The sequence below is a fragment of the Chiloscyllium punctatum genome, chromosome 38, assembly GCF_047496795.1.
Source record: "Chiloscyllium punctatum isolate Juve2018m chromosome 38, sChiPun1.3, whole genome shotgun sequence".
In the NCBI taxonomy this organism is placed as follows: domain Eukaryota; kingdom Metazoa; phylum Chordata; class Chondrichthyes; order Orectolobiformes; family Hemiscylliidae; genus Chiloscyllium; species Chiloscyllium punctatum.
Window position 1 is genome coordinate 41,245,708 of NC_092776.1, and position 18,330 is coordinate 41,264,037.

Sequence of the window (18,330 nt, forward strand, 5' to 3'; positions counted from 1 at the left end):
GTTTCAGCTTCCATTTTATTGATGAAGCTAAAGAGGTAGCAAATACGGGGCAACAGTTTTGAAGAGTCCAAGGTATCACTGGTGCTTTTTGTCACCTCTTTTGATCACTGTTTATAAAAGAGGTAAATTTGATAAGAAAGCAGGAAGTAAATAGGAAAAGGTTTAAGCCATGTTAGATAAAAGAGATCTGTTTCCCTAAATGATTATTTTATTATTTTTATTACACAGCATTTTGTTCTTTGGTTTAACAGCATACTTAAATGTTTGCCAAATTACAATGAACATTTGCATCAATGCAGTTGATGCTTTTAAATTCACCTACAAATGGCCAATTTACAGCAAGGACATGTGAGGGAAATGAAAGCAGCATGGGCACATTTTGCAAGACACAGTTATGTTTTAAAACAAGAAATGAAAAACATATGCTTTCAATTCATTTTAAATTTCAAAGTTATGGAAAATACATGTGACATTTATATGAATCACATTTTTAAACGAAGGCATTAAAATTCTTTCATGGTAGAAGCCAGTTCTAGTATTGGTCATTGAAATCAAAGTCATTCTTGTTTGCTCAGTTGCAGCCAAAACCAGATGACAGTGTTTGTTCGATATAGTTTGGCTTTCATTCGACCTGTCAATTGATATTTTAGCAGCATAAGCTGCTGCCACAGCGTTGTACAATTGAAAAAGTACATTAACACAGTAGAATTGAACTGTCTTCTTAAAGGAAATTCCATTTAATGAAGAAGGTGATGATTAATATCTGGTGTTTCACACAAAGTTAGGATTTCCATTCAGTTTACCTTGTTTCACACTGAAATTTCTGGATACGGTAATGTGGCATGATGAAGACATTATATAAATGTTAATGCTTAAGAAGTAATTTTTGATCTATGAAATAAGAGGTTTGGATACATTTTTGCACACCTACTGCTGACTTATCATTGAGCCAACCAATTCTAACTTTTATTCTAAGACCCATTTGTTCAAAAGTAAATTATTTTTAAAAAGCTTAGTTTTGAATGAACACGGAAAGCAGAGTGTCATGTTAATGTGAAATTTCAGTTGCACCAGATGGTGGTAGGATCTGATTTTTGGTTACTGAATCTGCATAAAGTGAATGTCAAATGTCAGCATCAGGTTAGGAATCAAACATAGACTACCACAAAGGCAGCAGGAAACTTAGAAATCACAAAATCGGTTCTGCCCTGCAACATCTACCAACTCATGGTAACAAAAGCTAGAGACAATCTCTTGTCTGCTTTTCTATGGTGTATGGTAGAGAGAGGGACCTCATCAAGTAAAGCAGGGAAAACATAAAATGCTGTTTTCAATTTTTTTCCAGGTAGTAATAAATTAACAATATATTACTGATTTTGCTTCTGTTCAGCTTTGTGAACCTATGCACTTCAACTCTGCACGTTGGCAGTTTCTGTTTATGACAGAGAGAAGGAGGTGGTACACAAAGAAGCATATTCCATTTTTCAAAACTCTAGTGAGTTTAACTGAACTGAACTCTGTAATCCAGTTTTGGATTAAGCCTCAGAATTGTACGAGAAGGTGATCTAACAATATAGACAAGGAGACTCAAAATAGGACACTCAAAAACACACTCAAAATAGACACTGGCAACAAGTTAAAAAGAGAGCAAGTTAGTTTTTCAGGGAAGAATGGAACTGAGACAAAGGATATAGTACAATGTTTTCTAAATATTGACGGTAATCCGATATATAAAAATGGCATTGTACATTTCTAAAAATGCCGATGTTTCTATATCCCCAGTGAGGCTGACACTGGTAGAGCTATGTGGAAATAAGTCTGAAACTCCTCCATGGAAAAGAAAAATCATCCAAGCTACCAAGCTAATCTTTTTGTCAGGGGACAGTATCACCCAGTGGCTGATGCAGATCGATACAAATTGGTTTTATGCCAGCAAATGTTGTAAGGCAAGCCACAGATTCTAAGAGAAATATTCACCAACTCTTCTGCTTGAAGTTACACATGAGGCACTCTGTTTACTAGAAGAGATTCTACCTTCATTCTAATTATGATTTTTCATTTAATATCGAGTTCCAAAAACCCAAAGAATGGCAGTTTCCAGTCGATCCTTGATTTGATTAACAAGATTATGCATGGAGATATATTTAACTTCTGATAATTGTAATTATTTTAACAAACCTTCAACGAACCCCCTTGTCGATATAATAACTCTCTCTTGTTATGAGCTGATTACTTTGAACTTACTCTCACCTCGATCAGTTGCTGTGTTTGCTTAAAACTGGAAAATGCTTAATATTTTATTACAATGGGTTGTGAGGTCGAAAGTGGTGCAACCGTTGACATGTTATCTGATAAATGGTCTGTAATAGAAGTAGGCAATATTGTTAAAACATGTATTAGGAATCAACAGTTAACAAACCATGGAATAGGAATTGACATTTATGTTTCTGTTCCTTTGTATACTTTGTATATTTTTTGGTTTAGCTACAATACAAACTTACTAAGTATGTAAAGAATTGAAAGCAAAAGAAAACAAGCTTCCATTTTCTACAAATCTATCAATTTTAGATTGTACATATTAAACAATTTATCTTGCATCTCTTTTTATAAGGCCCTTGTATGTAATAAAGAGAATTATATTCTTACCTCAAGATGCATTTTTTTTCTGGTTGAATAGTGTATTGGAAATGGCCTGCACAAATTCAAATTGATACTGTGTACTGGAGGCAGCTGGTTGTCATGGGAGCAGTACTGCAGATTCTAATTCTTGCTTCTGAGTAGCACTAACAGAAAAATGATGCTGAAGACATAATGGGTGAACAAATATTAGCTGCTTACATTCTCACTGTCATTTTCCTTTATACACATCCCACCTGAACACTGATGTGTGCCAGAGTACGATTTTTGTCTTATTATGAAACTAAATGGTTTGTGATTATCTGGTCCACTGAAAGTAAATATGTTGTTTCAGCAATTTAATAAAATAGTAAAACTTTTGGTTTCAACTTGACAAAAATCACAATGTTTTATTGAATTTCATTACAATGGATTAATTCAGTGGGGCAAAATGATTAGGATTTACGCATTAAATAGGAGCTAAGCAGAACATAATGCAGTGTTCTGTCGCTGTGCGCATTAAGATATTTCAAAGACCTATCAAATTTAAAACTTTCTTTCAGAATTTATATTTTTGAACAATGTGATATAATAATTGCAGAATTCTGTGCTCATGTACTTATTTTGAAGATTGAAATCGTATGTCGAAACACCCGAGTGCATTTGTGAATCAGCGTTCCCTGGGGTATCTGAGAAGTCAAAACAAGGCATCAATGAGTTGCTGCTTCCAGAATAATTTCCATAGAGCTGTTATGTACTGTGCGTACATTTTACACATCTTATTCATTTGCCGAGTAACTTTATTATACTTGAGGATATATGAGAGTGTAAGAGGGGCTGGCTTTCCCTACCCAACTGATAAGACTACTGCAAGAATGCTATGTTTTGTGGGCTTGATTTTCTATGGGTGGGACCTAATTGCCAATGACCATATTGTAATACTTGAATCTAGGATGCGTTAAGACTGAACTGGTTTGTGTGTGGAGTCACCCCCTACTGAGGAACAAGTGCCTGTGTTGACCTTGCTGACTGTAATCTTGTGATCTGTTGTATGCTGGGGAGCAGAATTTATTTTCTTTTCCTGTCCTGCATCAAATGTTTAAGTCCAAGAGCAGCAAAGGAGAAGGAGAAGTTGCCTTTGCAAATCACCATTTGTCTAGCACAGGACTCTGGGAAGGTCTGCTGGGTATGTTAATCTGATGGTGTCTATTTGCTTCATATTTGGAAATAACGTTGCTTCCAAGATATTACAACTTGAATGTCTGCTAAGCAACTACTTAACCATAACCTTTTATTGATTTTCCCTGTGTATTATATGTAGTAACACTCTTGGCTGATAATATAGAAAATGCTTAAAATAGGCAAAAGTGAGAATTGCAGATGCTGGAGATCAGAGTCAAGAGTGTGGTGCTGGAAAAGCACAGCAGGTCAGGCAGCATCTGAGGAGCAGGAGACTCTATGTTTTGAGCAAAAGCCCTTCATCAGGAATGAGACTTGTGGCTCAAGGGGGCTGAGGAATAAATGGGAGGGGGTGGAGCTAGGAAGAAAATAGCTTAGAGTGCAATAGGTGGACGGAGGTGGGGTTAATGGTGATAGGTCAGAGGGGAGGGTGGTGCAGATAGTTGGGAAGGAAGATGGACAGATGGGACAGGTTATGAGGACAGTACTGAGCTGGAAGGTTGGAACTGGGGTAAGGTGGGGTGAGGGGAAATGAAGAAACTGGTGAAATCCCCATTGATGCCATGGGGTTGGAGGGTCCCGAGGCGGAAGATGAGGCATTCGTGCACCAGGCATCGGGTGGTAAGAGAGTGGTGGTAGAGGAGGCCCAGGACCTGCATGTCCTCAGCAAAGTGGGAGAGGGTGTTGAAGTGTGGGGCCACGGGGCGGTGGGGTTGATTGATGCGGGTGTCCTGGAGATGTTCCCTAAAGTGGTCTGCGAGAAGTCATCCTGTTTCCCCAATGTAGAGGAGACCGCATCTGGAGCAATGGATACAGTAAATAACGTGTGGAAGTGCAGGTGAAACTCTGATGGATGTGGAAGGCTCCTTTGGGGCCTTGGATGGAGGTGAGGGGGGAGGTGTGGGCGCAGGTTTTGCAATTCCTCCGGAGGCAGGGGAAGGTGCCAGGAGGGGAGGGTGGGTTGTTGAGGGGCGTGGACATGACAAGGTGGTCGGGGAGGGAATGGTATTGACAGACAGCAGATAGGAGTGGGGAGGGAAATATATCTCTGAGGTCCGTTTGTAGTTCACAGAAATGGCAGATTATGATACGATGTATACGGAGGTTGGTGGGGTTGAAGCTGAAGACCAGAGACGTTCTGTCCTTGTTGCGGCTGGAGTAGTGGGGTTCGAGGGCGGAGGTGCAGGAAGTGGATGAGATGCGCTGGAGGGCATCATCAACCATGTGGGAGGGGAAATTGTGTCTTTAAAGAAGGAGGCCATCTGGTGTGTTCTGTGGTGGAACTGGTCCTTCTGGGAGCAGATGCGGCTGAGGTGGAGGAATTGGAAATACGGGATGGCATTTTTGCAGGAGGCAGAGTGGGAGGAGGTGTAATCCAGGTAGCTGTGGGAGTCAATGGGTATGTAGAAATTGCCAGTGTTGAGTCGTTGACCATTGATGGAGATAGAGAGGGCCAGGAAAGGGAGAGAGGTGTCAGAGATGGTCCAAGTGAGTTTAAGGTCAGGGTGGAATGTGTTTGTGAAGTTGGTGAACTGTTCACCCTCCTTGTGAGAGCACGAGGTGGAGCGAAGAAAAGGTGGGGAGTGGTGCCGGTGTAACTACGGAAGATAGGCTGTTCTACATAGTCAACAGAGACAGGTGTAGCTGGGGCCCATGCGGGTGTCCATGGCTATCCCTTTCGTCTGGAGCAAGTGGGAGGATTTGAAGGGGAAATTGTTGAAGGTGAGGACCAGTTTAGTCAAACAAATAAGAGAGTCAATGGAAGGGTACTGGTAGGGACGTTGGGTGAGGAAGAAACCGAGGGCTTGGAGGCCTGGTCATGGCACATAGAGATGTATTGAGACTGGATGTCCATGGTGAAGACGAGGCATTGGGGGCCAGGGAAACAAAAGTCTTGGAGGTGGTGGAGGGCATGGGTGATGTCCTGAACGTATGTGGGGAGTTCCTGGACCAGGGGAGATAGGACAGTATCGAGGTATGTGGAGATAAATTCAGTGGGGCAGGAGCAGACTGAGATGATGGGTTGGCTGGGTAACCAGGCTTGTGGATCTTGAGTGGGAGGCAGAACTGGGTGGTGCAGGGTTCCTAAACTATGAGGTTGGAAGCTATGGGTTGGAGATCCCTTGAAGTGATGAGGTTCTGTATGTTCTGGGAGATGACGGTTTTGATGCTCAAAATACTCAACAGGTCTTCAAGAGAAAAACTGAGTTTATGGGCAGAAACCTGTCCCTCACCTTCCAGTGACTGGGAATGAAGGTCGATGGAGTAATGGAGAGGGCAGGGGGGCACGGCATGGTGGTTCAGTGGTTAGCATTGCTGCCTCCTATTGCCAGGGACCAGGGTTCAATTCCTACCTCAGATGACTGTCTATGTGGAGTTTACACATTCTCCCCGTATCTGTGTAGGTTACCGCCGGGTGCTCCAGCTTCCTCCCACAGTGAAAAGATGTGCCAGTTAGCCATGCTAAATTGCCCATAGTGTTTAAGGATGTGCAGGCTAGGGTTAGGCATAGGAAATGTGGAACTAGGGAATGGGTCTGGGTGAGATGCTGCTTGGTGTGGACCTGTTGGGCCAGATTGCCTGTTTTATGAAATACCTGTGATGACCGATGTGCCAGTTTCAGGGTATCATTCCTGGGCATTGATAATGTTACACAGGGTGGGGAAGCTATCCTGCTTCATTACTGTTGAATCCAATTAAAGGATTCAAAATATTAGTTGGAGATAAAGAGTGGAACTTTGAAGGGGAAATGTTGATTGCTAATGAATTGAAAGGGAGGCAGGTTCAGAATGGGGTGGCACAATGGCTCAGTGGTTAGCACTGCTGCTTCACAGCGCCAGGCACTCAGGTTTGATTCCACCCTCAGTCTGTGTGGAGTTTGCACATTCTCCCGATGTCTGCGTGGGTTTCCTCCAGGTGCTCTGGTTACCTCCCACAATCCAAAGATGTGCAGCTGAGGTTAATCGACCATGCTAAATTGCCCATAGTGTTCAGGGATGTGTAGGTTAGGTGCATTATTCAGGGATAAATGTAGAGTAATGATGAATGGGTTTGGGTGGGATGCTCTTTGGAAGGCAAATGTGGACTTGTTGGGTTGAAGGACCTGTTTCCATACTGTAGGGATTCTATGATTCTAATGGGGAGCCAGTTACAGCTGCCCCAGGACATTGTTCCAGCCCTATACAATGGTCCAGATGCAAAGGCAGACTTGGCACTTGCAAAAAGGAGCGCTTGAGATATTGCGGATGGCAAGAAGAGTCTGCACTCAGGTAGTGCATATAGAACTAGTGGCATCACATGGACAGAAGTGCAGAGGACACTGCCTCCAATTGCATTTAGACAGCCTAAAGGAAGACTACAACTTGCAATGATTTTAAGATTATGGCCAATGACAATGAGAAGTAATGTACTCCATAAAATTGCTGGAACCCCAGCATCAGGAGGGCACAGGAGAGGAAAGAGGGACAAGAAGACAACAGAGACTATAGTCTCAGTATAAAATCTACTGCTGAAGATGAGGCTACCTTGGAGGTCATCAAGACCAAATACCACAGGAGGCTATATTCTCTCAGTAAATAATCACAGAGATCTGTAACCTCACAATCAAGGTCTACACAACACCATGTCCTGCTGTAAGCATCAAAGTCACTATAGCCTTGAAGTGATTCCTTTCTGAGTCCTTCAAAAGATCAGCTGTGTACCTTAATGGTATTTCTTAATGGCTGGACAACCCTGGAGCTTTTTGGTCACTGATGCCCTCTTTGTCTGAGCTGGACAATGTAATAATTTCACCATCATCAATATGCTTTAGTTTGTGCGGGGCACCATTGATCACATTCATACGGCCACCAAAGATGGAAACAAAACCAGAAATTGCGAACAGAAACTCAACCTGAGAAACTGGACTTGGGTATCATCATTCAGCCACTCAGGACAGTCAGGGTCCACTCTTCATGGGGTAGGCAGAGCTGAATGTCGGGCACTCTGCCAGCCATCCTGGCTCCTTTGCCCTATCCTGGCTCTTTTCTTCAGCACAGAGAGGAAGGAAGGAATGCAATGAGATGAATGTGGCTGGAACATCTGTTAGAGCAGATGCAGATGGGGGAAAGGTGATGAGGTGTCCTTAGCAAGGTATGCAGGCAGCTCTGAAGTGATGCAGGGTTATTAGTGTGGGAGAATCATGGGTGTAAGAGCAAGTGAAGAAAGATGGTGCAGGCAATGGTGAGAGTGACAGATCATGACCCTTGGTGGGAAGGATATACAGTAGCAGAGATAGAATGAGCATGAGGTAGCAGAAAGAAGAGTGTAGCCCTTAAAGGTTGATCAGAGAAAATTATTGATCTTCTTCATACACTACTGGATATTACTGTAGACAGCTGAGACCACACTGACCAAGGTGGCAACCTCGGACCAGGCTGGCAGGGTATAGTGTTGTGACCTTCAATGCTGGTCTTGTGGTCCTCTGTGTTGAAATTGGTTTTTCCTCATGTTGCCGCTCAGCCTTCTGCCAATCACCTTCAAGTTACGCGCCTGGGAACTGACATTTCCACTCGAGTAAATAGGCCTTGCCTGTCTACCCTGTCCAAGCCCTACATTAGTTTGTGTACCTCAATAAAATTACCCCTCAGTCTTCTCTGTTCTGTGGAAAACAACCTTGCCTATCCATTACTCTAGTGGCGATTTTTAACCCTGACAACATTCTTGTCGATCTCCGCTGCACTCTGTCTCGACTACATCGTTCCTGTAGCATGGTGACCAAAGCTGTCCACACAAATGGCCTGGTTTTGTCCATTTGAGGTTTGTCTAGTTTCAGCGCTACATCCTGCATTTGCCTTCAGTACTTCATCTAATGAGGGAAAGCATCCCACATGCTGCCTTTAACACCTTACCTGCTGTTTTGTCGCCTTCAGGGGCCTCTGGACCTGCACTCCAAGGTCTCTTGCTTCCTCCACCCCTCTCAATCCCCTCCTGTTTGGCATGTATTCCTTTGTTTTGTTTTTCCTCTTCAAATGCATAAGCTCTCACATCTCTGGAATGAATTCCACTTGCAACTTTGCTCCCACTCAACTAAAATATTGATATTGTCCTGTAGTTGACAGCATACCTTAAACATCAAGGGACCCAATACTGAGCCCTGTGGAACACGATTGGAAACTGCTATCCATTCACGGCATCTTCTGTTGAAGATTTTCTTTGCACTCAGTTTCCTGTCATTAGGCCAGTTTTGGAATCAACTTGCCACATCCTCCTGTATCCTTGTATTTCTCTGACCAGTCTGCCATATGGGACCTTGTCATGTGCCTTACTAAAGTCCAGGTGGACAATGCCCAAGGCACTAACCTTGTCTTGTTACTTCATCAAATATTTCAATCAAGTCAGTCAGCCAGACAATGTCATGCTTACTACCCCTGATTAATCCATGCCTTCCCGAGTAATAGTTAATCCTATCTCACAAATTGATTTGAGTGATTTGCCCACCACTGAATTCAGAATGACTGACGTATAATTATTTGGTCCATCTCTAGCATTCTTTCTGAATGATGGTACAATGTTTGCAGACATCCAGTCCTCTGGTACCTCATCTATTGAATGAATGTTGGAAAATCATCCTCAGAGCATCTGCTATTCCTTTCTGGCTTCCTTTAACAACCCAAGATATAATTCATCCAGCTCTGGTGATTTGTTCACCTTCAAGGAGGTTAGTCCCTCCAGTATTTCCTTTCCTTTCATTTTGCATATTTTCAATAATATTTCACATTCTTCTTTCCCTAGAAATCCTCGATCATCCCTCTCCATTGTTAAGAGATAAACAGCATGCTGTTTAAGAACCATGTCCACATCTTCTGTATCCACACAAGTTACCATGTACTTCTGTAATGAGTGCAAACCTTCCCTTCATCAATGTCTTACTCTGAACATACTGATAAAACACCATTCCATTTTCCTTAATTTACTGGCTGCTGTCTTATTGTCTTTTTGCTTTCCTCATTTCTTTTTATAATTCATCCTTGTAGTTTCTACACTCCTGCAAAGTGTTACTTTGTTGAGATTGTCATAAGCTGGTTGTTCTGATTTAGCTTGTCCTGTCCACATCTGGATATTCGAGGGACTATAGACTTCACAGTGCCACCAGATGCCTTGTGTAGTTGTGTTGAGCAGTTGTATAAGATCATACTTTGAATATTGTATGCACTTTTGGTATCCTTATCATATGAAGCATGTACTTGTCATTGAGAGAGTGCAACAGATGTTCATCAGACTAATTCCTGGATTGGCAGGATGTCTTATGAAGAGAGAGCGAGAAACTGGGTGTTTTTTTTAGTTCACAAGAATGGGAGGTGAATAGATTGAAACTTGTACAAGGTGACATGGATGGAATTAGGATTCTTTGCCAGGCTGGTGCGCCCCCCAACCCAGAGGATGTAGCATTAGAATAAGGGATAGGCCATTTAAGACTGAGATGAGGAAGTATTTCTTCACATACAGGCTGGTGAATCTTTGGGAATCTGTATCCCAGTGGGCTATGCTAGCTCAATGGTTGAGCATGTCAAGACAGAAATAAATAGATTTCTGGATAATAATGACATTAAGAAAAATAGGAATACATTGGGGACGTGACACTGAGGTAGGTGGTCAATCCTGGTCTGGTTGAATGGCAGAGCAAGCTTGACAACCTGAATGGCCTACTCCTGTTCCTGTGTTCGTCATAACAGACTGGCTGAGTTGGCTTTACCACAGTTCACACTGTTGTTTTTCTGCAGATTGAGCCAGGCCTGACCCCTCTCGCTTTTCACATGGTATTTTAATAATGTCACTGGATGAGTAATCCAGGGGCTTTGGAGATGGGCTCGTAGAGTGATACAGCATGGAAACAGGCTCTTTGGTCCAACTAGTCCATGCCAACCACTTACCTGTGTTTGGTCCATATCCCTCCAACCTTTGCTATTTGAGTATTTACGCAAATGTCGTAACTGTACCTGCATCCATCACTTCTGCTGGCAGTTCATTTGAGGTATGAGCCAAGCTCTGTGTAAAAAGAAAAGTTGCCCCTCATGTCCTTTTGAAATCTTTCTCCTTGCACCTTAAAAATATGCCCCTAGATTTGTCCTCCTCCACCCTAGGGAAATGACCCTTGCTATTCATCTTACCTACATCCCTCGTGATTTCATAAACCTTAAGAAGGTCACCCCTCAGCCTCCGATGCTGCAATCTATTCAGCCTGTCCTGAAAGATCAAACCCTCCAACCCTGGCAACATCCTTAAAAATCTTTTCTCAACCCTTCCAAGTTTTACAACATTTTTCCTATAGCAGGGAGACCAGAATTGCACGCTGTGATGCAAATTTCAAGAATTATGTACATGAACTCTGGGTGTCTCTGTCCTGTAATATTATTCCAAGACCCTACCATTAATTGTCTTAGTCCTTTATTTGTTTTGCCAAAATGCAATACCTCGCTTTTATCCAAACTTAAATCCATCCGCCTCTCCTCAGCCCATTGATCCAATTGATCAAGATCTCTTTGTAATCTTAGGTAACCTTCTTCACTGTCCACTAAACCACCAGTTTTGGTGTCATCTGCAAACTTGCTTACCATGCCTCCTAAATTCTCATATAAACCATTTGTATAAAAGTGAACACAGCACCGATCCCTGCAAAACACTGCTAGCCACAGGCCTCCAGTTCGGAAAACAACCTTCCACCACCCTTTGTCGCCTACGTCAAGCAAAGTCTGGATCCAATTGGCAAGCTCTCCCTGAATTTCGTGTGACCTAACATTACTAATTAGTCGACCATGTGGAATCTTGTTAAAGGCTTGACTAAAGTCCAAGTAAACAATGTCTACCACTCTGCCCTCATCAATCTTCTTGGTTGCTTGCGCCAAACACTCAATCAAGTTTGTGAGACATGATTTCCCTCACAAAAAACCATGCTGACTATCGCTAATCAGCCCTGGCCTCTCTCAATGCATATAAAACATATCTTTCGGAATCACCAGACTCACAGGTCTTTGGTTCCCAGGCTTCTCCTTCCAGCCTTTCTTAAATAGAGGAACAACATTTGCCACCCTCGAGTGGTCCGTTACCTCACCCATGGTTATAGATTATACAAATATCTCTGCTAGGGGCTCTACAATTTCTTCCCTAACTTTCCATAATGTCCTGGGATTCACTTGATCAGGTCTCAGAGATTTATCCACCATTATGTTTTCTAAGACCTCCAGCTCGTCCTGTTCTGCAATGTGAATTGCTTTCAAAACACTATTTATTTCCCTGAGTTCTCTAGCTTCCATTTAATTTTCCACAGGAAAACGTGACCTGAAATATTCATTTTATCTCTCCAACCTTCTGAGGTTAATGCTGATCTTTAAGAGGCTGTATTCACTCCCTAGTTGCTCTTTTGCTTTTAATGCTACTAGTAAAATCTCTTTGGATTATCCTTAACCTTATCTGCCATCTCATCTCCCCTTTTTGCCCTGCTGATTTCCCTCTTAAGAATGTCCCTCCATCCTTTATACTCTTCAAGAGATTCATTTGACCAAATTGTCTGTGTCTAATATATGACTCTCTTATTCTCGATCAGAACCACAACACCTCTATTCATTCATTGTTCTCCACACTTACTAACCTTGCCCCTCACTCTAATAGGAACAGAATAGGAACATAACACAGGACCTAGCATAAAGACTCCCATTTATCAGTTATCCCTTTGCCTGCAAATAGCTGACTCCCTTCAACTTTTGAAAGTGCCATCTCATATCATTAAAATTTGCCTTACTCCAATTAAGAACTTTAACTTATATGGAAGGCCTACTCTTTTCCATAACTATTTCAAAACTAATAGAATTACGATCATTTATCCTAAAGCGTTCTCCCACTATCATTTCAATCACTTACTCTGCCTTATTACTCAAGAGAAGGCCATGTTTTTCACCTTCTGTAGTAGGAGAAAGTGAGGACTGCAGATGCTCAAGATCAGAGTGAAAAATTGTGGCGCTGGAAAAGCACAGCACGTCAGGCAGCATCCGAGGAGTGGGAGAGTCAACATTTCGGGCATAAGCCCCTCATCAGGAATGAGAGGGGTGCTGAGAGATAACTAGGAGGGGGTGATGGGGCTGAGAGAATGTAGCTTGGAAGGCAAAAGATAAATGCAGGTGTGGAGGGTGCAGCTAGGTCGATGGGGTGGGACAGGTCAAGAGGGTTGTACTGAGTTGGAGGATTGGATCTGGGATGGAGGTTGGGGGAGGGGAGATGAGAAAACTTGTGAAATCAACGTTGATGCCTTAGGCGGAAGATGAGGCGTTCTTTCTCCATTGTTGGGTGGCTAGGATTTGGCATTGGAGGAGGCCCAGGACTTGCATGTCCTTGGCAGAGTGGGAGGGGGAGTTGAACTGGTTGGCAATAGGGCGGTGGGGTTGTTTTGTGCATGTGTCCCAGAGATGTTCCCTGAAACGTTCCGCGAGTTGGCGTCCTGTCTCTAGTCTTTCTCTCGTCGGTACGTTTACATATCGATAAATAAAATGACCTAGAACTCATTTAACAAATTCCTCACTATCCAAACGCTGGACACAATAACAGTCAAAAAAATTAAAATCCTTTACCATTACAATCCTACTATTCTTAATATTTCTGAGATCTCTCGACATATTTGTTCCTCAATTTCCCTCTGACTGCTGGGGGGCTTATAGTATAATCTCATCAAGGTGATTGTTCTTTTCTTGTTCTAAGTTCTACCCATATAGGTTCACTGGACAGTCACTCAAAGATCCTCTCTAAGTACAGTAGTAACGCTTTCCTTGATCAAAAATGCCACTTCCCCATCTCTCTTGCCTCCCTTTCTATCCTTCCTGTAGCATTTAAAACCCAGAAGATTAAGCTGCCAATCCTATCCTTCCTTCGGCTGATTTTCTGTCATAGCTATGATGTCCCTGTCCCATGTTCCCATACGTGCCCTGAGCTCGTCAGCCTTACCTGTAAGACCCTTTGCATTGAAATAAATGCAGTTTGATTCTTCAGAGTTACCTTATTCTCTGACTTGCTGTTGTCTGTCTTTTCTAATTAACTTGCTATTTTCTGATTCAGAACCATCCTCATCTGCCTTTTGATTTGCACTGCTACTCAGGAAACCACCCCCACCTTCCCTCCCCACTAGATTAAAGGCTCCTGAAATAGAACTGGCAAATCTCCCCGCCAGGATATTGGTCCCTTTCCAGTTCAGGCGAACCCATCCCTTTTGAACAGGTATTTTCTGCCCTGGAGAGATTGCAGTGATCCAAACTCTGAATCCTTACATACTGCACCTTCTCTTCAGCCACTGAGTTTTCTGCCCTTTTGTTTATTCCTATTCTCACTAGAACATGCATCAAGAGATTACTACCTTTGAGGTTCTGCTTTTTAGCCTTGTCCCGAACCTCCTATATTCACTCTGCAAAGCCTTAGCCCTTTTCCAAACTATGTTGTTCTTACCAATGAGTACAACAACTTACGGTTTCTTATTCTCCCCTTTGACAAAGTGCTTAACTGTTCTTAACCCTGGCACCAGGGAGGCAACCTACTGTCCTGGATTCAAGGTTATGGCTGCAGAATCTCTTGTCTGTGCCCCTGACAAGAGAGCTCCCCATAACAATTATTCTTTTAAATCTTGACAAATCTCAAGGTGTTAAGCTGGCTCCTTCTTAAGCTGGTGACTCTTGATCTCTTTTTGAAAAGGCAGCCCCTTGCTTCCTCAGTACTAAGTTTTCTACTTTGTGAGGTTAGCCATTAGCTTAACTATGGCCCACCCTCTGGCCATTGATTGGCCAATTCAGGGAAAATCAGGGACTGTTTCCTGCAAATTGTCAGCATCTGACACCATCCCCCACCCCCAGTATTAACCTGACAGATTGCAGGCAGCGGAAAGTGCCTCAAAACCCACGGAGAACATTCTGCTCCTGGAGGTGACATGACAATATCCGTTCAACAGTGTCTAACCTGCAGCTTAGGTTCCTTGCTCATTTTCTCTGATAAACTTGGTTTATCCTATCTGAGTTAATGTGGAAAACAAAATGCACATTTACTTCATGTTAACTTTACTTTTTTTCTAGCTTGCAGTGTTATAGGTGGAAAGATCTGATGTGAGGCTGGCTTATGACAGGCACCCAAGTGGGATGAGAATGGGGCATAGTATATATTCTGTTTAATGCAATTGTTATCCCTGCTGGGCCAAGCGTGCATTGACAGAGTGAAGTCAATGGTTATTTCTAGTCTTAGTTCCTGGGTGTTTTTTTTCATGGCATTTGCTGCATAATGTGCTTCCACCTCAACCTGGCCTAAGGCAATGTTCTGTCTCCAAATATTACATCTGCCGTGGAGGCTTTATGAGATTATCATTCAGATTTATAATTGCACATACAGTAAATGTCACAGAAACTGTGACTGTTAATGACTGCAATGTTTAATATTGTGGGTAAAAGGTTTAAATGAAACTTTTGTTTGAACTTTATTACTGATCACAAAAGGAAAAAAAATACAGTTGTGGGCAGTGTAAATATTACATTACTTTTCTAATGAGGATATGCTGTGAGTCACTGAACACTTTTGGTACTGATGTGTGATTAATCCAGGCAGCTGACAAACCCAGATGAACAGTAATCATTTAAGAGAAAATGAAGAAATTAGTGTTGTCTATGTGGAGAAAATTTGGAATTAAAATGCTTAAATATGTTTCCTCTCTGTGTTTACTTTGATGAGGCACTTTATTTCAGTGCCATTTTATATTAATAAAGAACAAAGACATCTATGCAATCTTTTTATAAATCCATTCTGTATGTAAGTTGTCCGATTCTGTTGCAAGTGAAGGATAAAAACCTGGTAGATTGTCTCTTTAAATAAGATCTGCAGTGTTGATGTAACCCTCTAGCTTGGATGGTAGGAACCATTCTCACCTCTGCAGCAGGGAGCTTGACCAGAAAGATACTCTCAGGCAATGGAAATGTGCTGTTTGTTAAAATGCACTGAATTATAGCTATTCCCCTAGTTATAACTCCAGTTTTTGGTAGCTTCCAATCTGTTAGTAAAAGAGACAGTTCATATGCCTTGCTGTAAAGGAAATTATTGAAAACAAGAGTATTGTGACTCACATCTTTTCTTCTTTCTCTAATTCTACAGAACACCGTAGCAGTGGCATCAGTTCAGTTGCCACCAGCAATTTTCACTCATTTCCTCGCCTTGCACACTGTTGACAACTCATCTTGCAAGCTACAATTTATTGTATTTCGGAATGGAAAACTCTTCCCCAGCACAGGTAACTCATCAAACCTTGCTGATGATGGGAAACGCAAGTGTGTTTCGACTCCAGTTGTCTTCATCAAAATAGGTAATTTTCTATTTAAATTTGAAAATCTGTATGTTCTACTAGTTTAAGTGATGCACATGAGATTACCATACAGGGTTTTATCTTACTTTGAGAGACAATGAAATCAAACAGATTCCTGAACAGTATTTTTGTTTTGGCAAAAGCTTGTTTGTCAAACCACTTGCAAAATGTAGCATTTAACTAAATTAATTCTGAATGCATTGTTGACCTTCAATTTGTTGCTACATATGGATGTAAAAGAGAGATCTATGTCTAATAGTTGCTTTATAATTGTTGCATCAATTTCTATAGCTCTCGCTAATTGTTCTAATTAGCTTACTTATTCAAACAAGTCTGTCCGTTCTGAAAATGTATCCAGCTCATGCCCATCATTCAGCTGTTATCCAATATAAAGTGTAGTGTATAACATTCAATCAAGATATAAGCAGCATGCATTTTGAAAATAAATCGTGCTCAGTGATTTACTGTATTTTTAAAATATCCATTTTCAAAAATATTGTTGTTATGTGAGGGAATAGTAACACTCAATACACATGATTTAATCTGCATAAAGCGTAAATGCATATGTCAGGGATAATGTAAACAAGTGTCAAAAGACAAAATGTGTTCTGCAGAAATTCTAGCAGGGCTTTTTTTAAATTCATTTCAATAAGTTTTAATTTCTGGATAATATATTCCAACAGAATACTTTCTAAAAGACAGGTAGAAGTTTCATGTTCTTTAATTTCATCACATTTCATAATTCGTGCTGAGTCTTTAATCATTACATTTAAGCTGAAAAGTTTTTTTTTTAAATCCTGCGATTCTTGTTGTCAAAACCTTCCAGATCTGTGTATATAGTATTCAGCTATAAACCATTCCACTCCATTAACCTAATTCAATTTGCTTCTGCAGATGGGTGCAGCTTTGGGAACCTCACTAAACCCATTACTGTTGTTCTGAGGCATTTTGCGCTGGGTACAGATCCCACTGCAGCATATTGGGATTTTGACCTTTTGGATGGGCACGGTGGTTGGCATGCTAAAGGGTGCCATATAACAGGCTCTGCAAGCAATATTACCACCATTCAATGTGTGCACTTCGGTAACTTTGCAGTCCTAATGGTGAGTACATGTTTGGAACATTGAACAGAAAGTTACGCTTGGTAACGTACTATCACGCTCCCTTTAGCTTATCCTCAATAAAAAGGAATATATTTTACAAACAGAAGGGATGTTTAAGAATAAGGCAGCAGCATTTTATAGGCAGCATTAGACATAAATAATTCAACATCTTTTTTTTGCAGACTGCAGTGCTTCAGTGTATTGCAGACGAACATTGAACTCTCGCTTCATAAATTTTAGTTGAAGAAAAATATTGTGTAAATTGATTTATTTGTAGGCTAAGTCCTGCCGGTATATATGTTGATGTTTGGCGTTCAGTTTGTATTCCTGAAAGGGTTTCCGTTTCTTCATTTAAATTGTGTTGTATAGTCTATTCCAATCAGACATGAGGAAAATGCGATGTGAAATAGAATTTTATTAAATGACCAGAGAAGAAACAAGAGCACTCAGTCCTAATTTCCCACATCATTAGTTGCCATTTTAGAGTAATATTCAAGCCTGGGTTTATTATTTGTTTACTGATACCCTTGCCTGTAATATATATTTGACTTCTTACCCTTTATAAAACCTGCTTGCAGTTTAAAGGTGGGATCATAGCTACTGTAAAATGCTGCAAGATGTGTTTTAAAATGTTGCTAAAATGTCACCAAATCATTTCTGTGTCTTTGTGTTTCCTGTGGCATACCCTTTCATTTTTGTTCTGACTCGCATTTCATATTCCAAGCAACATGCAATATGCATATAAATTGAGCATCATCCCTTAGAATGGGTGTGACAAATCTGTAAAATACAGTACATGGTGAGATCATCAACACATACTGAAAGTCCCTTTCTAGTGGGAGCAATTTGGGAAGATTGGATTTAAAATTGCTTTATCATTCCAAACATGATTTTTTGAATAGATGATGTGAAGCATTAAATCCTACCCTCACATGCTGAAATCAAATGTATTGCATTTACAAATGAATTATTTTAGCAGCATTACACCAAGATAAATAGGCTCAGTTTGTTTACATGTTGAAAGTATTGTAATTGTGTAAATGTCAAGGTATTGGTATGTATTTGTAAAAGACAGCTGTA

The 18,330-nt window shown here is 41.2% G+C and overlaps 1 protein-coding gene across 1 annotated transcript in view; it reads left to right on the plus strand.

Annotated features, from left to right (window-relative positions):
* adgra1b (adhesion G protein-coupled receptor A1b) overlaps positions 1-18,330 on the plus strand; it is a 530,861-nt gene that overhangs the window by 421,164 nt on the left and 91,367 nt on the right. The window contains exons 13-14 of the mRNA XM_072557678.1: positions 15,940-16,147; positions 17,042-17,250. Of these exons, the coding sequence (XP_072413779.1) occupies positions 15,940-16,147; positions 17,042-17,250 (417 nt within the window). The remainder of the gene's footprint in view (positions 1-15,939; positions 16,148-17,041; positions 17,251-18,330) is intronic.